This window comes from Quercus robur, chromosome 5, assembly GCF_932294415.1.
Source record: "Quercus robur chromosome 5, dhQueRobu3.1, whole genome shotgun sequence".
NCBI lineage: Eukaryota > Viridiplantae > Streptophyta > Magnoliopsida > Fagales > Fagaceae > Quercus > Quercus robur.
Window position 1 is genome coordinate 44484910 of NC_065538.1, and position 24298 is coordinate 44509207.

The 24298-nt window shown below is 37.9% G+C and overlaps 2 protein-coding genes across 2 annotated transcripts; both read left to right on the forward strand.

Annotated features, from left to right (window-relative positions):
• Positions 1 to 1470: 1470 nt before the first annotated feature.
• LOC126728225 (uncharacterized) lies at positions 1471 to 15729 on the forward strand. Its single transcript, XM_050434089.1, has 5 exons — positions 1471 to 1536; positions 3372 to 3446; positions 13563 to 13952; positions 14064 to 14149; positions 15693 to 15729. The coding sequence occupies exons 1-5, from the start codon at positions 1471 to 1473 to the stop codon at positions 15727 to 15729; spliced, it is 654 nt and encodes a 217-aa protein (XP_050290046.1).
• A 4370-nt stretch (positions 15730 to 20099) lies between these two features.
• LOC126728226 (uncharacterized) lies at positions 20100 to 20657 on the forward strand. Its single transcript, XM_050434090.1, has one exon. It carries the CDS (start codon positions 20100 to 20102, stop codon positions 20655 to 20657), a length of 558 nt encoding a protein of 185 aa, XP_050290047.1.
• The last annotated feature ends 3641 nt before the right edge of the window (positions 20658 to 24298 follow it).

Consider the following 24298-nt stretch of genomic DNA (forward strand, 5'->3'; position numbering starts at 1 on the left):
ATCCAAAAGTATATGTTCTATTCTATCCCTTTTGCCCAGTTGCCTGAAGAATAATTACAATAACCTTTGGAAAATAACAAAAAATGGTCCAAAGAAACCCAATTGCCCAAAAAATAATATGAATTACCTGCAGACAAAGAAACCCAATTGCCCTTAAAATAACATAAATTACCTATAGACAAACTAATATTGACAAAAAAAGTAAAGAACAAATTTGGCATTATCAAATTCAAATGTATGAATTTCAGTTCACATGGTGTGAACTGTGAAGTGCTTAATATTATATTTTTTAAGTTACTTTTTAAAAGGTTTTTAGTTGTGTTTGCTGTAATAGTTATGTTTATTTTTTTATTAAAAAAATTATATAATGAGTTTGCTGTAAGGATGAATGTGAAGACATTTTACTTTTTATTTGCCCAGTTTGCTGTAAGGACATTTTACTTTTTATTTTTTTAAGTTACTCTAAGGATGAATGTGAAGAGCCGGCCTCCTCCTCTGGGATAACTACTGGGGGAAAGACACGTTGGGGAGGTAACTGAATAGGAGGCAAGTCTGTATCAGCGGGGAACCTTGGTATGGACACGTCAATCCGTGCTAATCTCGGACTACCGGCCCTTATAGCTTGTCCGGCTTCTACCTGGGCTCGAGTGAGCGGAGTGTAATCCAAAATCAAAGGAGCCGACCGTAGTTGTCCGTCCTCGCTAACAAAAATCTCGGACCTCAGGAGGTAATTTAGGGCCGGGATATTGACTAGGCTCAGCCGAGGAGTTGTTCGTCCCTTGTCTGCAAAGGCCGTTAAAAGATTTATGTTAGTCCGAGGAGACATGCAACCAAACCAACAAGTTTAAAAAAAAAAAAAAAAAGGGGGAGGAGCTTGAAACCAAAGTCCTCCCCACGGAATCTAGTTCTACGACACCCCACCTGGCTTTCCCGCCCTAGTCGGACAGTGAGGGCCGTCATACCATGGCCCGGAGACGATCAAATGGTCGTCCTTCAAGCCTTTGCTAGACTTCGGAAGGCAGGATATCAACCTCACTTCGTCAGTCCTAGACTTTAGATAGTATGTGTCGCCGAGCTTATGGCATTCATAAAGATGAACCACGTCGTGCCATGAGAGGCCGAGGTTCATCTGATCGTTCAGGGTTTCGACACACCCCAGGATCCGGAACAGATTAGCGGTGCATTGATGGGGGGCCAACCTATGACCACGTAGGTAATCCCTAGTTATTCTCCCCATTGGAATAGTCATTCCTCCTTCCACGAAGGCTATCATTGGAATTGCGACTTCTCCTGTTCTCCGTTTGAGCAAAATGTCCTCCAGATGACAGTACTCTAAACCTACTTCCGGTGGGATACGATACTTCGCCCTGAAGCCCGCCATACCGGCCGGAGAATCTACCATTTTCTCAAGCCTACCCATCCCCTCTAATCCTAAAAACAACTTGAAGGCAATATGATTAATGAAGAATAATGGAGAAGAAGCGCGAACTTACGGGTAAGAGGCTCGAAGGAGTCTTCAAGAGAATGGCAGCGGAAGTAAGAACGGACTGAAGGAATAAGCTCTAAGAAGTTCTGAATATTGGAATGCTCGTCAAAAGTGAGGGACGAACGCCCTCAAAGCCTATTATACTCGGTAGAAGTTGAACAGACGCACTCGCGTCTAAGGCACGTGAAGCGCTGTCCACCGTAGATCCTGCCTCCAACCGTTGGATTGGACGAGTGTAAAACCTCGAAAGCTGCGGTTACTTTCCCCTGGGCCATTAACTGCCCACAGCATTAATGAGGCACGTAAAGGCGTGCCTTCCCCCCCTACACGTGTGAAGCAGTGGTTCACCACGAGCCATCTAGTGAGCATCAAAATCCCGCCTTTTCTCCTCGGACCCAGAAAAAGGCCGGCATTTTGAGGGGCTATTGTGGGGGGTAAAATCTGTCAGCTGATGTTGGGCCATAGTACATGTACCAAGCCCAGCCACGATAAAAAGAAAAGACATGGGCGTAGGATATCCCATCCCAACCATGATGGGCCGGGCCTGCTTAGGGGCGTCCGAGGAGGAGTACCTCCTCGGACTCACCAAGTGAGTGTCCCATTCGCACTCCATACCTGGCGAAAGGTCACCCAATACGAAGGAATAGTGCGTGACGTTCAGGAAGGAGGGAAACCACAACTGCCGCATTAAATGCCAAGGAACTACTTTTCCAGCCGCATTAATGTGGAAGGGACAGGAACGCAGAATCATCTTGGCCAGTGCAACTCACAGAAAAGAGGAAGGATGACCTATGGGACAGGCACTCAAGTAGAGGGTCAGATGGTTGACAAGTGTAGGGTCATGATCTTAGGAAGGATGCTATATAAGAGAAGGAAATCCCCATAGAAAGGGGATCGCAAGCAGAAAGAAGAAAAAGATATAAAAGAGAAAGGAGATAGAAGTAGAAGAAACAGCCCCAGGGACCGTTACTCCAAAAGTTTGAAGGAATATCCATACGTCCAACTGGTTGCATGGCTTGGTCATAATTACGTTTCCTCTGTCCAAGACCTAGTTCTGTTACCTACTCTCTACAAATTCATTGTTGAGGGACTTTTGGGCCAGAATCACCCGCCTGTTGGGCCTGAGCCCCAAAACCGCCCCCCTACATCACCATATATAAAATTGGTAATAGTTCATTAATTATAGAATAATGTAGAATTACCACGAATATATTATGATGTTAATTAACATAATGCAATTGAACAAGCTTATGTTAAGTTTGGTCTATACCAAATTTCTTTTTATTTATTTATTTATTTTTAATTTGGCCTCCCTCATTTCCGAATCTTGGTTCTGTTCCACAATTTTTTATTTATTTATTTTTAGTTTGGTAGAAGCTATGTTGTTTGTCTTGCCTTAAGGTTTATGATTACTCTGTTTTTGAGCCATTTATTAGTGAGTTTTGGGTTTAAAATTTTTCCATTTATTGGTGAGTTTTAGTAAAAAAAAACCTAATTAAATTTCAATGTGATTTTCTGCTAAGAAACTATCTGTTTCAAAGGCGTTTATCATATTTGTGTTTTGTAAAACATTTTTATCATCATATAATGTAAATCTTGAATTATTCATGCTTCGTTCTATTTCCCTGGATTTGCCATTGGTTCCACAGTTTTGTTTCTTGCTTAAATGGTTTTTGTCTAAATGCCTATCAATCAATAGGGCAATATTGAAAGTCTCAAAGTAGGAGTGAACAGTATGCTGCTTCCGTAAATCTTGTTACGTGTGTTCTTTTACTTATAAGTAGTGCCCAATTTGATTGACTTGATATGACCTAGATTTGGCTTATGTTTATTATCAGTTTGCTAACATCAACTAATGTTGAACCTTGTGTCTAATTATTTACAGGTGATTTATAGATATTGGGAAAGGAATGATGTTAAGGGGGTTATTGGTGCAATGGAGAAAATGGCTGATCATGCTGTAAGTATATCTTAGCTTTGTTATTATTATTATTATTATTATTATTTTCCTTTTCCTACAAATTTATTTTCTAGCACTAGTTTTTGAAGAGATCTTGTCTTGTGCCTGCTAATACCTGAAGGATTTAATGTTCTTGTAAGGTTGAATTTAATCAACCATGTGTTGGCTTTATTCCATGACAAATTTGCTTGTAATATAGCACTTAGAAACCTTATATTTAGGTGGGAATCATGTAAGGGTAGTGTGTGAGAGAGTGTGAAGAAATGCTCAAGACAGTGCAGTGAAGCAGAGACTCGCGGTTAGGACTCGCGGGTGGCTCGCGGCTTGCAAGCCGCCAAAAGTTGCTCACGTGCAGAGCATGCAGGGGAGCTGAACAGTCACGCCACCTGGAGCACTACACGACAAAAATCCAGACTGGCCATTAAGTTAGCTCGCGACTTGAACTCGCGACTCAGTCAAGTCGCGAGATCAAGTCGCCAGCCAGCCCTGTTTTTGGAAAAACTGACTCTTCGTATTCCATTCTCACACCAGTATAAATACCCCTCATTCCCACAAGATATGTGTGGCTATTCAGAAAGAAAAACCCTAAGAGAGGTTTCTTCAAAACACCCACCCAATTAGAGAGAGCTACTCATTCTTAAAGAGAAATCTTTGTAGTCTCTTCTCATTCCCTCTCTCATTGTCATACCTATTGAGAGGAGATTTCTATCCAAACACTACCCACACCCATTTAGAGTGTTGAGTGTTTTTGGAGTTTTGGGAAGCATTGGAAGATGCCAAGGATGGCGGATGCTATGGTCTAGTAGCGGAATCCGGTAAGCTAGAAAAGAAAAAGGTTCGGCCAACCTCGTTGGAGCAAGAAGCTTGGAGGGCTTAGGTACATCGGGTAGATTAGGCTTGGAGGGTCTATTGCTGTTCATGTATCCCAACTACATTTTCTAGTGGATTATTGACCGCTTGGAGGGCGGCGGAGAGGTTTTACGCCGAGGGCTTCGGTTTCCTCTTCGATAACACATCGTGTGTTGTCCTTGTGTTTGCATCTCTCTTCCCTTTATCTTTGCCTTTTATTTTCTGCCGTGGATGTGATTTATAATTGGCTTAGATTGATTTCCAATTCTGTTTATAGCTTATGTTCATTTTCCGCACACTAGTTGTTTGTCATAAAGCTTGAATTGGTTATTTTGTATTTGGGGGTCTAAACGTTCAAGGGTGTTTATACACGTTTTTGAACTTTCAGTTCTTTTTGAGGTTCCATGTCTTTGGTACAGCCTACAGCAACAAATTTCACAACTTTTTTCACTTCTAGTTGAGATGATAGCTTGTAATTTGTAATATATCACTTTCACACAAAATCACCACTGACATCACTTTTACTGCACGCCAATCACAAACTGCCACTTTGGCAGTTGTGAAATTAATTGTCCTTAGATTTTTTGATATGTATATGAATAAAGTAGTTTCTGTATGGTTTTCCCCTACATTTATCATAGAGAGAGATACAGTTGTATTTTCTTGTTTAAACCACTCTTGGGCCATCCAATTAATGGTTGTTTTTTTTTTTAATCTTTTCCCTTGTCACTATTGCAAGGATAGGTTTAGTTTAGTTGTAGGAAACCCCTCTTCGCTTCCCCTTTATCTTGGCACGTGAAATATTTGAGGATATGCAACTGGCTTTTGAGACTTGCAATTTGTAGGAGTTGATAGTCAATTTGTAGGAGTTGCAATTAATTATGAAATAAATCTTTGATTACCTATCAAAAGAAAAAAGATAGTCAATACCCTTTTATGTATTTTTAAGGCATAAAATCTGGTGAATACTTTGGAACCTTTTATATTTTTTGAAGGTGTGATAGTTCTTTTGGAACATGCCTTTCTGTTTTTATGTTTAAATTTGTAATGTGTATATCAAAACGTTCCCTAATGTGATAGTTCGTTTTGATGGTTCCTCTTTATCTAGTGTTCAGATAGGCATAAGGGGGCTAGATCTCAAACAAAAAGAGTGTTTGTGAAACAAGTCCATCTAGATAGGAGATGAACGCTACTTTGGCCATTACCAATGAAACCTCAAATACAGACAACTCTTCAATGCATATGTAATTTTACAATCTAAAAAAAAATGATCCAGTCTTTTTACTGCACCTACACATTCTACACCAATCTACTAGAGTAATTCCTCTCTTCATAAGATTATCATTTGTCAGGATCATTGCCCAAACAGCCGTCCACATAAAGAGATAATCTTTTTGGAGCCTTGGCTTGAGCCTTTCAACCTTTTACACTTACATTGTAATATAATGATGTTTAGTTTAGTTATGTTCACAATCTAGCGGTTTATTGGCCACTATCTGACAGTCTGACCATAATTAGGCATCTAAGCATCTCTTCGGACATGCTGCTACAGCTGGTCAGAATATTTGGTCCAGTCATCTATTCAACGTTATCAGCATCGTCATCTGTTGGTGTAGATATTGAGGCCGAGCAAAGGTGTGTTTAGCTTCATCTACATTTTTTTTTTCCTGACAATTTAATATTCAGATATTAAGCATTTTGGCTGGCTACTTCTTAATTTATATCATAATCTGGAGCGGTGCAACCAATGCTTTATAGAGCTTGAAAAAGTCAAACGCTGCCTACTGGCCGTTACCAGGCACCTAATGTAATTTCTTTAGTCGCTTGACTGCTCTACTATAATGTTATTTACTTTTTCCTGAGATGTCATTTTCCTTATTCCTATTCTCTTTTTACCCATAGAAGAGGGGGAACAGTTGCAAAGTCAGCACAGGAGTTAAACCTAGCTCTGTAGGAAGTTTCATGACAAAAAGTGACAGTGTGGAAGTGCATTTATTTCCGGCTCACTTGAAATTGTTTTGTTGCTTTGAGGGAGTTATACGAGCTCTTGAACAGTTAAACCCCTCTTGATGCAACCCCTAATAGTTCAACACTGTTGTTGCTGGCCCTGATTTGCTCCGCCCTGTATGTATATTCATGTTAAGTGGAGGCCTTAACAACTTGCTAATTCTATGTGTCAACTGCATCTGGAAGGTTATTGCATATGCCACTGTACCTGCTGCTTGTTGCACAGCTTTGGCGATTGTCTAGTAGATGCTTGCTCGAAGATATCCACACCGTTTACGCTCTAACCCAATATCTCAACAAATTATGTAACTCTTGGCTACATTAGTGCTGATTTAATTCTTGAATTATATTCCTTGTATAAAAGGATTGGCGGTGCTATAAGAGGTGTCCTTACACCTTCCTGTGAGTAGTGTCCTTTAATAGTTAATTACGTAATTTTTTCTGACTTTTTTTTTTAATCATTTCATTTTTTCTATCATTTATTTTCTTTAATCAAAGCTCGTTTGGTAAGCCAAAAAATTGACTAAACGATCCCCCTTCAGTTCACTAATGATTTTTCTGGGCTCACATTCCTCGATCTGTGTAATCAAAGGTCCTGGCTTAGGCGAAATGTGGAGACCAGTAGGCCGATCAAAGAAAGACTGGTTCTTTCTCCATGTAGTGCAGGCTTTTTCAAATACAATTCTTGCCCATCCATCAGAGATGCAGAGGAATTGTCAGGGATGGGAGTTAAGGGAATATGCATCACTCATGAGGCGTTTTTGTTGAGTAGTGAAGAAGATTCAAGAAAAATGTACTGAAATCTTATAAAAATAAAATAAAATTCAAAACTCAGGCTCAACTCTTTCACGCCAGCATAGGGATGCTACAACGGAGTAGAGGATAAGCCAAATGCAATAATTCAAGTAATAAAATACTCAATTAGGGAAAATACTACAGCTAGTTGGCTAAAGCTTTCAGGTTTGAAGAAAAGTACAAATTCTGTGATTAGGGGGGCTTCCACCATTTCAAGTCTGCTTGAGCTTACGGGGAGGAATTGATATTCCATTTAGGCAACATAACTGGAACTTATAGGTCATTGGAGTGGTTAATTAGACTGCATTGTGTTTGGATTGATCGAGAGGAGAGGAGAGTAAAGAAGAATGTTGGTGGGGATTTAATTCTCTTTTTTTTTTTTTTTTTGGATGTTTTTTACAATGGGAGGGTAAATGATTTGAGGGGTTTGGTGGCTTTTGTCTTCTTCCTTTCTTGTTCTTGTTCTTTGTTTATTTTATTTTTTAATTCCTCCAATTTGGGGGAACTTGAAGGGGGAAGGGATTTGAGTTTATTGGATTTTGGGAGAAGATTACTGCAATCTTGTATGCAGTAATTGATGCATATAGGATAAGGTTGCAATAAAAGAAAAGTGACAACAAATTATGGGTAAGTTGGTCATGTGCATTGCACATAACTCTTGGACACTTGTCGCTTCTCTTTACCAGCCACCTTACCTTATATGCAGTAATTAATGCATACAAGATTGCAGCAAATCCTCTCCCTTGGATTTTTATGTAATTTCTATTCTGCTATTAATATTTTTTGGAGTAGATTGCATTAACCTCCCTTGAAGTTTTACATTAACCTCCAAGAAATGAGTGCCATTTTGTCCAAAGATAAGAATGTTTTTTAAAATGGAATGTTGTTTTAGTTTAATCACAGTTTAAGAAGGCATGCCCTTATTTGTTGCATTTATACAAATGTTTTTCCGAGAGAGAGAGAGAGAGAGAGAGAGAGAGAGAGAGAGAGAGAGAGAGAGAGAGAGAGAGAGAGAGAGAGAGAGAGAGAGAGAGAGAGAGAGAATAGAAAATGAAAAGAGAATGAAAGTGAAGAGAGAGAGAGGTGAACATAGAATAGAAAATGAAAAGAGAATGAAAGTGAAGATAGAAATATTTTATGTATGTGTGTAATGTAATATAATATAATATAAATTCATGGGCAATATTTAGCTACAAATTTTTTTGTAGCCTAAGGTTACAACTTTATTTTAAAAAATTGACATTACTACTTATTTTGAAAATCTAACCATTAAATTGCATGTTCTTTATGCTCTTAATACATATATCAAATTTTATGTCAATCGGATATTATTTACTATATGATTTATAAGCTTATATTTTATGTATAATTTTAAACTACAAAAACTTGCAATTTAAACAATTTATTGATGACATAGCTATTGATTTTTAATTTTCTAGAAATTTTGCAAGTATGGAGAATATAAGAAGAAAATGTAATCCAATGGTGGATTTGTCAAAATTCACATCTAATAAAAAAATATTGAGTAAGGTTATAGACTTATTCTATAACTAATTTTGTAACTAAATTTTGTCCTAAATTCATTACCTTTGGCTTTATGTTGATATTTTCAAATATTGTCACATAAGTTTGACCCAAAACTAGTTTGGAGCTATCTTTTTCTAATCCACTATAATGCAATTGAATAGATTTTCCGTATGTAATTTCAGTCACATGACTTTGTTAATGAGTCATGTGACTTATATAAATTGCTACATAAAGGATTGGGAAAGATGGCTCCAAATTGGTTTGTTGCCAAACTTTGTTTTGAAAGCCCACATTTTTCCACATTATTATTTTGAGCTTGAATTTGGTAAGGATAAGGTGTAAAATCCATATTTTACACCATCTAATAAGAGATTGTCACATTATTTTTATTTATTTAAAACTCAATGCATTTTATCACACCTAATAATACCATATCAACCTTTTACTTAAAACCTGAAAATATATTGTTTATCGAGATATTATCCTTTGTAATTAAATGTATTGTATTTTAGTAATATGATGATGTGACATGTCCTTATTGGAAGGTATAAACCAAAGATTTTACACCAAGTCCTTATAGAATTTAATCTCTATTATTTTAAAACATACTTTTTAATTAAGTTTAAATTTATAACGATTCCTTATATAAACTTATTGATAATAAATGTCTATTAATAACTATCATAATTATCAAATTTCATATTTAGGGAAAAAAATTAAACAAGAAGAGATCATTTTTTGTTCAAATTTTTTTGCTATATTGCATGAGTTATTGACATGTGGCAAATAAAATTCTCTTTATTTAGTGTTCCACCTCAACAAAACTTCACATTTATGTTAAAGTATTAATTAATTATTATATGTATATGGATTAAATGCATATATTTATAGGTGATGCATTAATTATTTATGTGAAAGAAATTAAAATTGTTATTTTTTAAAAAAAAAGAATTATACCCAAAGAAATTTATTTGAAATACTTATTTGATAAGGATTCATGCTTGCCTTCAATTAGTTTGATGTTAGAACCATGACCTAGGATTTGATCTACTTTAATTCATTTAAATATAGTTTACTTTGAATAAGTGCCATTTGTATGTTGTTTGTTTAGAAATACATGAATTATATATTGACCTTGAAATTACATGATTAACTCAAATTTAATGGTCAGAAATCTTGTAACTCAATTAACAAATTCTAGTATTTTTTTTTAAAATGTCCATTGTTCAAACCCGCTCCTCCCCCAATTATCGAATTACAATAAAGTATAATTGTAACTACTTTCATTAAATTTTTAATAGACTAATTGACCAGTTGACATTACTAGTAACGCCCAGTAAATTTAGGAAGAGCATCATTTGAAATTTGAAATTAAGTTTCATGTCATATATGAAAATTCATTGCTTTAACTGAAAAATGGTTTGAAACTATCTAAAAAAAGGGTGTCAAGAGAACCTAGGAATGTAGAGTAATTATAAATTAGTTTGAGCCAAATATGATAGCTTTTTGGTCTCTCTCTTTTCCTTGGGAAGGAGAAATAGGAATAACCAAGTAAACAAGAATGAAATGGAGCAGGTATTTGATACGTTACCAAAGGAAATGTAAAAGCCACGTAGCAGTAATAGGAAATTTCGGTTACTTAAAAAAAAAAAGTGCTTTTTAATTTTGTCAAACATTGAGTGCTTTTTGAAATGTGGTGGGCGCGAGAGATGAGATGAACATGAACCCATTATCCATATATGATGATATATATCTCCTCCGCATCTAAATGTTGGAAGTGGTTTTGTCTGCTTTCAAGTTTTTCAAGTGAAAAGCTGCCAAACATTGAGTGCTTTTCGCCTTTTTTTTGTTTTGTTTTTGTTTTAGTTTTGTCATTTGGAGCGAGAGGCATGCAGTTTCTTGTCTTGTTCTTCATGTTCAGGGTCGTCCGTTACTCTCTCTCACTTGGTGCAGTTGGTAGAGATATGGAAAGGAATCAATCACAAAACCAAAGGATGTGAGAGGAGCAAGACGACAATAGTGGGAAAGAGGAAAGGTGAGAAAAACGCGAGCAAAGTGTTGAATGGTGAAATGAATGAGGATGGTTGTCAATATGCCATATATGAAAACAGGCATGCAACATTACATATTATTATGGAATTACCATGGATATCATGCCTACTTTCTAACCGTGTTTATTATTTTCACACAATTTTACATTTTGTTTTCCAATATATCTATATATGTGTGTGTGTTTTCATTTGGGGAATCTCCAACAATTCTATTCCATTAACGCACAGCCATCATCACCACCTACTGAGCTTATTTATGCTTCAAAAGTACAGAGAGAGAGAGAGATAATCACCTGAAACTTCAACATCTTGTTCCTCATCTTTCTCATCTCTCAAGAAACAAGTGGAAACCAAACCATCATGCCACACTCTCCTTGGGATTTGCCATTGCTTTCTGATTTCAATCATTACTCCAACCTTCACAGCTTTCTTCAATCTGTAACTCCCATTGTTTCTACTAAACTGCTTCCCAAGGTATTCTTTAATTTCCATTCTCAATTCTTTCCTTATTAGCAAAACAATATGTTTTCTCTCCTCGATCGGTTGAATTCTACTTAATTTCTCTCTTTGCTAATCTAGACCGATATTAATGTCAGCTATTTGTTTGTGCGTAACTTTGATGATCTTTTACCAATTTCAAACTAGGATCTAAATGTAAGATAGTCAATGAGAGGACATATCTAGGCTTTTATTCCAAATTTGATATACCAGAATGTTCTCTCTTTTTTTGAGCGTTTACTTCTGATCCTTATTTTCACATATGCACACAGCACACTAATAAGAAAAAGTTTCATCATTTACTCTTAAACATTAATTTTTCATGTTTAGACATCATTGGTAGGTAATAAATGGAGATGGAATTGTGGGTTTTAATTAGTTCTGTTAGAGATATATTAGCCCATTAGCATAAGCCCAAACCTAATTCTACTTTGTGTGCAAGCCAAGTCTCCTACTTGTACTAAAAGTCTATTAGTCTAGGGTTTAGTTTACTATATATACACATGTTATGATTCATTGTAATACAAGATTTGTACTACATTATAATATATTATTAATGTACCCCTTTAGGGTTTTCTCCATGGATGTAGGCCGTTAAGCTGAACCATGTAACCTTCGTATGTTATTGTGTTCTATACTTTATACTTTCGCTTCTGCATCCATACTAACATATTCAACATGGTGTATCAATACTAATATTTAACATGGTATCAGTGCCACATTCTTTTGGCCATGATTTTTTGTCCTTGCGGTATATTTAAGAGCAATCTTTGTTTTCCTCGGTGTTTTTTTCGCTGCGTTTATCTTATTTGGCTTACTACTACTGCTGTCAAAACTTTCCGGTATAGTTATGCTACCGTTGGAAGTCGCATCAACACTGCAAGACCATTACCTTCCTTAAACTACTGTCACAGAGCCAAGTTTCATTCAAGGGATCCTCTCAACCTTATCAAATCTCAAGATTTCATCAAGTTTCCATCTTGAGTTTGAGAGAGGGTGTTAGAGATATATTAACCCATTAGCATAAGCCCAAACCTAATTCTATTTTGTGTGCAAGCCAAGTCTCCTACTTGTATTAGAAGTCTATTAGTCTAGGATTTAGTCTACTATATATACACATGTTATAATTCATTGTAATACATGATTTGTACTACACTATAATATATTATTGATATAGCCCTTTAGGGTTTTCTCCATAGATGTAGGCCGTTAAGCTGAACCACGTAACCCTCGTATGTTATTGTGTTTTATACTTTATACTTTATACTTTTGCTTCCGCATCCATACTAGCATATTCAACATGGTGTATCAATGCTAATATTTAACAAGTTCAATTGGTAAAGTTTCTTGTCGTCGAATAAAAAATATGAAATTCAAACCTGGTCTATACACCAAAACCTATTGGTGTTTTGTAAAGGAGCACAATGTCACCAAACTCCAAAGTTGTGTTTGGATACTTGAATTTGAATTTTAATGTGATGGATTTGAAATTCCTTAATTCAAAGTCCATAAATAAATAAATAAATATATATATATATATATATATTATATAAGATAGAATTTGTACTTTAGCCTAATCTAAGTGTATGTGTGAGTGAAACTATCTTCTAAAGACTTGAACATTGACCCTTACCCCCCACACCTTACAAACACTTATGGAGTAACCACCGCACCAAGGGTGCACGGTGGTAAGTCCATAAATATTTAAGTATATCATATGAATTTCTAAAATTCTATGAGTTTAGAAATTATTTCCAATTCAAAGATTTTAAGATTTAAAATTCTTGGTTATCCAAATAGGGCATTTGGATTTTAATCACCCAAATCCAAATCCATGTGCCCAAATCCGAACACACCGATATTTAATAATTACTCAATTGTTAAATTCCCACCAAAAAGAGCCATGATCCTCTGTAGTTTGGAAATTGGAATCTTTATCCTCTCCATGTTCCCAAACCGAAGAATAGCTGAGAACGGGTCACATGAATTGGTAGCCATTTCATGGCATCATTTATAGCAACCCCCGTATACTATTTTCCATAATACCATTTATGTGTAACCCTGGTAATGCTCGTCTTATTCATACACCATTTACCATTTACCATACTCCTGATGGAAAAAAAATTTATAGGACCAATTGCTTCACTTTTTACCATTATAAAAGAAGCAGCGAAGAAAAACAAGTATAAATGTTTTCTAAAACCATAATTAGCACTAGCACACAGGCTATAACAAAAATAACTTTTGGAAAAAAGTAATTTTTGAAATGAATAACAGCTGTCTACGTTTAATAATTAACCCTATATATTTTGGTGCAACATCATTTATTTGGAGGGTTACCGTTCTTTCTCATTTTCTTTTATTCCTCACATCTTATTTATATATGCAGGCTCGTACACTAAATGGGTTTGGGCAATCAAGTGAGAGAAGTAGTGGGAACGATATGGTGGGGTGTTTCTCCTTAAGTGACGTTTGGCAGTTTTATGTTGAGAAGAGTTTCTATGGGGCTTCTGTACCAATACTGTTGAATAATGGTGAAAGTGTTGTACAATACTATGCACCTTCCCTATCAGCTATCCAGATATATACTACAAAACCTTGTGAATCTATCTCAGTGAGTGTGAGCAATCATAATTCATCAACTAGGACTTCACAACATACCATACTGCTAGTTGATCATCATGAGGGACCATCCAAAATAATGGAAAGCCTTGGTCATCTCTACTTTCAGTTCAACGAGACATTCAGTCCTTATGATAGACTTCCGCTGACTACAAAGGCAAATTATCATATCTAAATATTCCTTTTTTCTCATTCCTCAATACCACAATATAATTATCGTTCTGTCACTAGCTAATATTTGATTATATATGGTGGGATATTTGCTCAGATAAATGAATTAGCTGAGGCTCATCCTGGCTTGACGACATTCAACAGCATGGATCTCTCTCCTTATAGTTGGATAGCCGTTGCTTGGTATGTACAATTCATCATTCCTAGCAAAGCCCTTTTTTTTCTTCTTTAAGTTAAAATTGCTATTCGGAAATATCTTTTTTCCTGTTAACATGATTTATCTTTGGGAGTCGCTTAGATTAGAAAGATGTATAGGGGCCTAGTATTAGTGTAGGATAAAAGGCAAACACGTAAGACACTGACTACATTTAGCAAATATCAAAAGCTTTAATACTAATTTATTGTGAGTATACTTAATTATAATAGATTTATGTGAAATAGGAATATAGAAATGGGATAAAACAACCACACAAAGAATACGAACATTCATATGGTTCGGTCTTTAACTTATGATGTGCACAGGTGGTGTTAAAAAGAAAGGTCTACTAATAAAATTGAGAGATTACAAAGATAGTATATATAAAAATAAAATAATTCAAAGCACCCCCTTTATTTACAAAGGCTACTGCTTGAAGGTTTTTTAAGGAGCTCACATATATATAGTACCTAGAGTCTTAACCAAGTGTGACAAAATTAAATTTGTTGTTTCACACGGAACGAAAAAAAAAAAAAAAAAAACGTAGGAATAAATTACAAAGTTGAATAAGAGTGACTAGCTTTTCATGGGTATGCTGTGACACACAGCACCTTATGAAACATATCTCAACAAAATTTTCACCGAAACTTGATTCGAAAGGTTAAACTTCTTTAACGCCTGCATCAAAACCTCTATCAGCTAAGTCTAAGCAATGGTTAAACTTGTGTAAAGTAATCAGGGGTGGCTGCACATACAGTTCAGGGGATCAATGAACCCCTTTACTTGAAAAAAAAAATTTTATTTATATATATATATATATATATATATATATATATGTGAGATGGGTTCAAGTTACACATTTTTTAAATTATTGAATTTAAGTAGATCCAATGATCAAAAAAGACTCGCATTAATGCTAATATTCTAATTAGGATCTCATTAATTATCTCTTATTTATTATATTTTATATCTATCTCTAAACCTAAAAAAAGTGTTATATTTGACTCTCTCTTTACCTTTCTCTCTTTATCTCTTTCTCCTCCACCGTTGTTCCACCCCATGGATAGATTGCCGGCAGAAGAAGGGAAAAAAAATGAAATACAAAATTTTAGAAATTTTTTATTAAAAAAAAAAAAAAATACCACGCAAATGTATTGCATGAAGCACAATTTCTCTCTCTCTCTTTTTTTTTTTTTTTTTTTTTTTTTGGTTTGGTTAATAGAAATTTTCAAGCAAGGCTGGTTTAAGATAAACAATTAGATGAAACCTACACCAGAAAGAATGGATTAAGTTGACTTGACTTGTTAATGCTACTCTATATTATATGTTGTGTACCTGTGCTTGCATATGCAATGAAGAATGGATTAAGTTGACTTGACTTGTTAATGCAACTCTATCTTATGGTAATATTATAATTTTGGTTAAAAGAGGAGTGAAACACTGGAGCATGATTTTCCCCTTACATGCATATATCTGTGGGCTAACTGGGCTGTCTGTTATTTCCTTGAAAAATGTTGGACTCTGACTCAGGTGTAACTTCAGCAGGGGCACCATAATTGATCGGTAGTCATAAGCAGTTACCACTTCAATTTTCTTTCCCGTTTGCTGCATAGCAATAGTAGTTGTCCTTATTATACTGAAATTCAATCATCCAATGGAATGAAACAGTTCATCAAGCAACATATCTAATATCAAACACGGCACTACACCTAAGGACATTGGATTTCACTTCAAGCATGAAAGTTATCATGTTCATAAATTTGGCTGTATCATACCTTTTCATCTATCTCGCTAATATGCTTCTTGATCTCTAATTTAATTTCATTGTCCTCGTGATTTTCTTCCAAAATATACCATATGATATCCGATTCAAAATTCTCACCATTTGTGTTCTTAATCTGTCTCTCACGCTCTGACAAGAGAGACTTGTAACTCAATGGTTTGTGCCCAAACTCTTCCCTTCTTTTATCTTCTTCAACGCATATACTATCCAAGTTCTGCCATACCCTAATGTATCTCAAATAAAGTATTTTTCTCTCAAAAATGTTCTGCATCCGGTGAAGTTCAATCTCATAGATCTTGAAAAGATCTTTCCCTTGACTTCTACTTGTTTCTCTCAAATTTGCCCACTGCTTCAATTGCTCCCTGAAGAGGAAGGAATTTAGAGGTGACGGATCCATTTGGATGGACTTGACAGATCAAGATAAATGCGCTAAAAGTAAACGGATCCGATGTGAACGGATCAAAAGGCCACGTGGCATTGAATTGGTCATTATGTGGTCTCCAAGAAATCCTAAATGGAAACGACTTGCGTCTCACGATTAACTCTAGTCCATAGAATCCCAATATGAATAGAATTCTAACACGAGGAGGATTCTGGAAGATACGCACATTAATGAAGATCTTCCCTATAAGGAAAAGACTTGTTGCGCAAGTATAGGAGTTTGGTTCTACACTACTATAAAACCCAAAGACCCTCAGAAAATAGGTACGCATGATTCACCCCAGCTCTGACACTCTAGAGTTGTGAGAAGTTCTAACTTAACTTTCGGAGGGTATTTGGCTAGCACCACACTGGTGCTCTCTGTTAGGTCTTTTCTTTTTATTGTGCAGGTATTGTTTTGAGTGTGCAAGGACTGTGTGGCTCACTGGTGATTTTTCGACATCATCAGTTGGCGCCGTCTGTAGGAAAGACTGCGACTTGTAAGCAATACAAATGCTTCCTGGACAAAGAGTTGCATGGTACTTACTCGCTCGATGGCGACCACCAACAACATTCAAGGAGACGAGCCACGACCCACTGCCCTGGAGAGGTAAGTCCAAACCCTCATAGCAGTAGTGGAACATCTCACCAAACAGAACCAAGACCTACAAGAATAGCTACGGCAGAAGAACGCAACAATGGGTACCCAAGAGGAAGACCAAGAACGTACTAGTGCTGAACGAAGAAACCAAGAGGGGCTAAAGGGTAGTAACGCCTCGAGCAGAGCGGAACGACAAGACATGAGCCGTCCATCCATCACTGATATAGCTCAACCCCACATTGTCGTAGAGATGCAGATGATGAAAGAACGGATGGACTTTATGATGAACGTGCTCAAGGGGAGAGTGTCCAGTGACCTCGACGATCTGGTCCACCAAACCAATTCACCATTCACCATGTTTGTAACATCCTAGTTAGCAATTAAAAAAAAAAAAAAACAAAAGTCAAGATCAGATTTTTTTTTTTTGGGTTCCCACGTGCCAAAGCCCAACCTAACCCCACTACCCACCACACAATCATTCCATTTTATCTTCTCTTTGGCCGGCTCACTCTCAACCTTTCCTTCTTATCATTTTTTTTTGTTTTCTCTCATACGCTCTCCTCTCTACTCTCATCCTCTCCACCGGCACTCCCACACCACCACCACCACCATTTCCACCATCATTTTCCGGCAAAATCACCGGAAAATTCTTGGGAACCCATAAACACCTTCACATCCTTTCTTTGAGGTAAAAATTTCTCATCTTTTTGGTGGGTTTTGCACTTTTGCTTGAGGTTATTTTTATGTAAGCTTTAATAATGATACCCATGTGATTTATGAGTATTGAAAGTGATATATATGTGTTTTTATGTATGGGTTTTGTATTGGTGGAATTATTTGATGAGTGGGTATATATTTTGTGCTATTGATGACTACTTAATGTTTATGTATGGTGGAAAATTTAGGGGTTTTAAGTTATAACATGTGATGGTTGGTAAATTTAAATTTTTTCATTGCCATTGGGTTTATTTGGAATTAGTTGAAGTTCTAAATTTCTTGTCTTGGAGGATATATTGATTTTGCTTTCATGGGTCTCTTAATGATGTAGTGTAAATTTTATGGAAGCTAGTCATAATGTTGGAGATGATATTAAATGGGTTAACTTTATAAATTAGAGTTTATGCCTTGTGAATCTATTTGTTAAGAAACTTTGGAAGTGAAATATATTATTATTGATGAGGTTAAATACTAGGCTTGCCTAATTAAGTGATTATTTGGCAATTCCTAAATTGTGGCTAGATGCAATTTCAAGCTCTATGCTTATTGTGATAGGTTTACTTGATATTGTTTAGATTCTAGCTAATCTCCTTGGAGCTTGGAGAATTAGGATTTTCTGGTTGCGAGGTAAGTAGCTTTTTAATGGGATTTTTGAAAAATAAACATTTTGCATAAATGTTGTTTTGGGGTTGGACACGCTTTTGAAAACTACTTATGGAAACTATATTTTCCTAAAAAACTATTGTGTCCTAACCTTAATATATATATATATATATATATATATGATTATATATGAAAATGCATTATATTTGGTATTGCATTTGGGGAAATGCATGAATTGTTGATATGGAAAAATGAGCATATTTTATTTAATCTTAGATAAGGAAATCTTAGATTTTATGGTATATTAGAAAATTTAAATATGCTTATCTTGTCTTGTTATGTAAGAAATTGATAGAAAATCTCTTGACAAGAATGAAGTTGAAAACCTTAAAAACTTTGGAGAAGTTAGATTATTTAAGGTTTTTCTGAAACTACCTGGATATGAATTATGTGTTTCAAAGTAATGTAACCTGTGAGTTGTTTTAACACTATGCCATGTGTGATTTCTCGGTGATCACCCGATTTGGTCTCCATAGTCTTTGTGATAATGGAATCAAATCCAGGTCAGTGCCCTTTCACTTTGGATGACGCGTTCTTCCCTGCTGCCCATGGGGGGAAGAGGTTCCTTGATTGTGTGTGGGTGAGGCTGCTGTCCATGGGGCCAAGAGACCACATGCAAGAGAGGTCCTATTTGACGCACTCTCTCTGCTGCCCATGGAGGGAGAGAAAAACCTTGAGGGTATGGGTGAGGCTGCTATCCATGGGGCCAAGAGTCTGCATACCAAAGAGGACAATATCATGCCAGTTGTGAATAGGTGGATCCCCTGACCAATTTATGTGGTAGTGTGGTATATTTGTGATAATTTATCTTATGTTAGATATTATGGCTTTAGAAATTATATTGTTGATACTCACAGATTATAGTATATAGTTTCAAGGCATTTACTTTGAGAAACTTTGTGTTTCATTATTTAATCATTCTTGTCATATTTTTATTTTGAAGATGAAACTTGCATTTCCCCCACCCCCATTAAATATGCTACTTATTGCGCTCCGTCTCATATCATTATTTTATAAACTTTTCAGAGTAGGCAACACTCTTTTGAAACAGCTTTTTGGTGGCTAATAGTAGTTAGACTAACTACTGATGGAAACTAAACTTTTGTAATGGAGATATTAGATGTTGTACATCTTAGAGTAGGCTTGACTCATTCATTTGTGTATTATAATGGTTGTGACTTTATTCCCACTAATGGGACAAGCTGTTGATATGTAATTATTTATTTAGACCTCTATTCTATTGTAGCCATTGGTCCTTGTAATTATTACTTAGAGTTCTGACTTACTCTGAGAGTATATTCAATGGAATTATTATGATAATTCTTGATGTTGTTATTGGATATGATTTATGTGGATTGGATTGTCAAAAAAGAATTTAAAAAACAGGAAAAAAAAAGTCTATAGGTACTTTGAGATGTCTTTCTCATGCTTTGGACCCTTTGGGGTTTGGGACGTGACAATGTCCATCAACTCCTTCCCCCTACCACAGAAGTTCCGCATGCCGCAGATAGAAAGCTACAACGGAGCCAAGGACCCTTTAGATCACTTGGAATCCTTCAAGACCCTGATGCACCTTCAAGGAGTAGCAGACGAGATCATGTGTAGGGCCTTCCCTACCATACTAAGAGGTCCCGTAAGAATTTGGTTTAGCAGGTTGACGCCCAACTCCATTAGCACTTTCAAGGACCTAAGCACCCAGTTCGCTTCACACTTTATCGGAAGACATAGATATAAGAAGTCAACCGCATACTTAATGAGCATTAGGCAACGGGAGGATGAGACGCTGAGGTCTTATATAGCCCGCTTCAACAAGGAAGTACTCTCGATTGACGAAGCTGACGACAAGATCCTCGTAGCAGCCTTTACAAACGAGCTACGAAAGGGTAAGTTTTTATTCTCCTTGTACAAGAATGACCCGAAAACCATGTTGGATGTGCTTTACAGGGCCACCAAGTACGTGAATGCTGAAGATGCGTTGCTGGCCCACGAGGAAAAACCCAAGAAGAGAGAGAGGCAGGAGGAAGCCTGGCAGGATAGGGGTAGAAAGATGGCCAGAACAGGAGATAAAAGAGATAATCGACGATCCAAGCCCCCGACAAGGAGGTTCACAAACTTCACCCCCTTGAATACCCCGATTAATCAGGTCCTAATACAGATCAAAGATGAAGGAGCCTTAACATTCCCCGGCAAATTAAAGGGTGATCCCAACAAGAGGCCCAGGGATAAATATTGTCATTTCCACCAAGACCACAATCACGACACGTCTGATTGCTATGACTTGAAGCAGCAAATAGAGGCCTTCATTAGGTAAGGAAAACTGCAAAAATTCGTCGGTAAGGAAGGAATAGAATAGAACCAAGGAGCACCAGCCCGAAGAGAAAACGAGCGACCCAGGCCACCCATGGGAGACATAAGGATGATCACAGGAGGCAGTATTTCTAGTTCCTCTAAGAAGGCACGTAAGGCATACCTACGGATGGTTCAGAATATTCAACTAAGAAGGTATGCCCCGAAGATAGTGGGTCGACAATCCCATAATTGGGTTCACAGAGGAAGATGCCCGACGTCTCCACCACCCACGTGATGATACACTTGTAGTCAGTATACAGGTAGGAGACTATAACACCTACAGGGTGCTGATAGACAACGAAAGCTCCGTTGATATCTTATACTATCCAACTTTTCAGCAGATGAGAATAGAGAGAGAACGATTGATCCCAACCAACGCCTCACTCGTAGGATTTGGAGGAACAAGGGTGTATCCACTAGGTGCAACCACCCTACCAGTGACAGTGGGAGATTACCCTCAGCAGATCACGAAGGACGTGACCTTCCTAGTCGTTGACTGCTCGTCCGCATACAACGCCATATTGGAATGTCCTACTTTGGATTCATGGAAGGCTGTAACATTAACCTACCATTAGATAATCAAGTTTCCCACTGAATACGGGGTAGGAGAAGTATGAGGGGATCAAGTGGCAGCGCATGAATGCTACATTATTATGCTAGAGATGGATAATCACCAGCAAACCATGTGCATAGAAGAACAACGAACAACAGCGGAGCCAGTAGAAGAACTAGAGGAAGTGACCCTTGATAACTCAAGGCCCGAGCAGACGACTAGAGTGGGTACGTTGGCTAGTTAGCCGGTATGTCAAGCACTCATAACGTTTCTAAGAGAAAATCAGGACGTATTCACCTGGAGTCACAAGGACATGCCCGGAATCGACCCTTCAGTCATCGTCCACAGATTGAATGTGTCACCTTCATCCTCTCCCGTCCTACAGAAAAAGCAAGTATTTGCTCAGGAACGAGACAAAGCGATAGCTAAGGAGGTTCGGAAGTTATTGGAAGTAGATTTCATTTGAGAAGTGTACTACCCTGACTGGTTGGCGAACGTGATTATGGTAAAAAAAGCCAATGGAAAGTAGAGGATGTGCATAGACTTCACGGACCTCAATAGAGCCTACCCCAAGGACAGTTACCCACTCCCATGGATAGATACCTTGGTAGACTCAACCATGAGACGTCAGCTTCTGAGCTTTATGGATGCGTTCTTAGGATACAACCAGATCAGAATGGAGGAGGTTGATCAAGAAAAGACTTCTTTTGTTACCAGCCAAGGACTCTTTAGCTACAAAGTGATGCCATTCGGGCTCAAGAACGTAGGCGCAATGTACCAAAGATTAATGAACAAGATGTTTGCACACCAGATTGGGAGGAATGTGCAAGTTTATGTAGATGACATTCTGGTGAAAAGCTTACAAGAAGATAAACACTTGAGTGACCTCCAAGAGACCTTCGACACCCTCTGGGCGTACAACATGAGATTAAATCCAAATAAGTGTGTGTTCGGGATTACTGCGAGGAAATTCTTGGGATTCATGGTATCCCAAAGAGGTATTAAGGTCAGTCCAAAGAAAATACGGGCTATAGTGGAGCTAGCCCCACTGAAGACGGTCAAGGAGGTGCAAAGCCTGAATGGCAAGATAGCAGCACTAAACAGGTTCATCTCAAGGGCGACGGATAAATGCCTACCCTTCTTCCGTGTATTGAAGAGATCATTTGAGTGGATGGACGAGTGCTAGCAGGCGTTCGAAAATCTAAAGTTGTGTCTTTCCTCTCCTCCATTACTCAGCCCATCCAAGCCAGGGGAAGAGCTCTATCTGTACTTAGCCGTCTTGCAAGCCGCTGTCAGCGCGGCTTTGGTAAGAGAAGATGATGGGTTGTAGAGACCGGTATCCCCAGATGGGGAAGCTGGCGTTCGCATTGGTGACCGTAGCACGAAAACTCAAGCTGTATTTCCAAGCACATACTATTGTTGTCTTGACGGATAAGCCTTTGAGAAGAGCCATGAGTAGCCCTGAAGCTGTAGGACGGATGGCATTATGGGCAGTCGAGCTGAGTGAGTTCGATATATGATACCGTCCGCGTACTACTATAAAGGGACAGGTGGTGGCTGACTTCATCGCCGAATTCACTCTCATGGAAGGCCAAGGGGTAGAAGTAGTTCCATAGTGGAGCATCCATACAAATGGATCTTTAAATAAGCAAGCAGGAGGGGCTGGGTACTCCACACCTCGGAAGGAGATAAGATCGAGTGCATGATCCACCTGGACTTTCCTACGACCAATAATGAAGCAGAATTCGAAGCTTTAGTGGTAGGATTGGACCTCGCAAGAGTGGCAGGAGCTGAAAACATGGTCGTATACTGCGACTCCCAAGTTGTAACTAATCAGATTAATGGTAACTACGAATGCAAGAACGAAAGAATGAAGAAGTACCTTGAGGAGTTGAAGGGTCGAATCGGCGATCTCCAAATCAAATTTGTCCAAATCCTAAGGGAGGAGAACGAATGTGCTGATCGTCTAGCTAAGGCCGCCTCAGCAAAATACATACTCGTCCCTGATCAGGTACTATCCTTCGTCCAAATCTCTTCACTCATAGATGATGTTACGAGTGTGCAGGAGATAGGTGCTAAAGCAACTGGACCACGCCATTAGTCTTCTACCTAAGGAACGGCATGCTACCGGATGGGAAGGACGCCGCCAGAAAATTGAAGGTCCAAGCATCGTGATTTGTTCTAATAAAAGACGTCTTATACAAAAGAGGTTTCACCAGCTTGTACCTAAGGTGTTTGGGCCCCGAGGAGGCAGATTACGTCATGAGAGAGGTCCACGAAGGGATCTGCAGAAACCATTCGGGGGTACAATCGTTGGTGAACAAGTTGATTCGAGTAGGATACTACTGGCCTACTATGCAGAAGGATGCGCAAACTTATGTCAAAGCTTGCGACAAATGCTAGAGATTCGGCAATATCATCAGACAATCATCCGAGGAACTCACCCCTATGACGGCCCCGTGGCCGTTTGCTCAATGAGGATTAGATATCATGGGTCCTTTCCCAATAGCAGTCAGGTAGCTGAAGTTTCTAGTGGTTGGCATCAATTACTTCACCAAATGGGTGGAAGTAGAAACCTTAGCCACTATCATAGAGAAGAATATTCGGAATTTTGTCTGAAAGAATATCATTTGTAGATACGGGATACCCAGGTGCTTGTTTCGAACAATGAAAAGCAGTTCAACAACAGCGTGTTCAGAGATTTCTGTTCGGAACTAGGAATCAAAAACTACTACTCGTCACCCGCCCACCCACAAGCCAATGGACAGGTTGAAGTTACAAACCTATCCTTGCTCGAGATCATCAAGACTTGGCTCAAGGGGGCAAAGGGTATATGGCCAAACAAACTACCAAGTGTTTTATGGGCATACTGAACAATAGCGAGGACACCTACAGGGGAAACACCATTTCGACTAGCATATAGAAGCGAGGCAGTCATCCCAGCAGAAGTAGGGCTCACAAGCTACCGGGTAGAGAACTATGACGAGAATAAGAATGATGAAGCCATACGCCTGCAACTTGACCTAGTAGACGAGGTCCAGGCAACAACT

Coding starts and splice junctions, on each gene's coding strand:
- LOC126728225 (XM_050434089.1), top strand. CDS start 1,471: ATGGAGAAGAAGCGCGAACTTACGGGTAAGAGGCTCGAAGGAGTCTTC. Junction 3,447..13,562: donor AGAAAATGGCTGATCATGCT/GTAAGTATATCT, acceptor TTATATATGCAG/GCTCGTACACTAAATGGGTT. Junction 14,150..15,692: donor AGTTGGATAGCCGTTGCTTG/GTATGTACAATT, acceptor ACTCTGACTCAG/GTGTAACTTCAGCAGGGGCA.
- LOC126728226 (XM_050434090.1), top strand. CDS start 20,100: ATGAGCATTAGGCAACGGGAGGATGAGACGCTGAGGTCTTATATAGCC.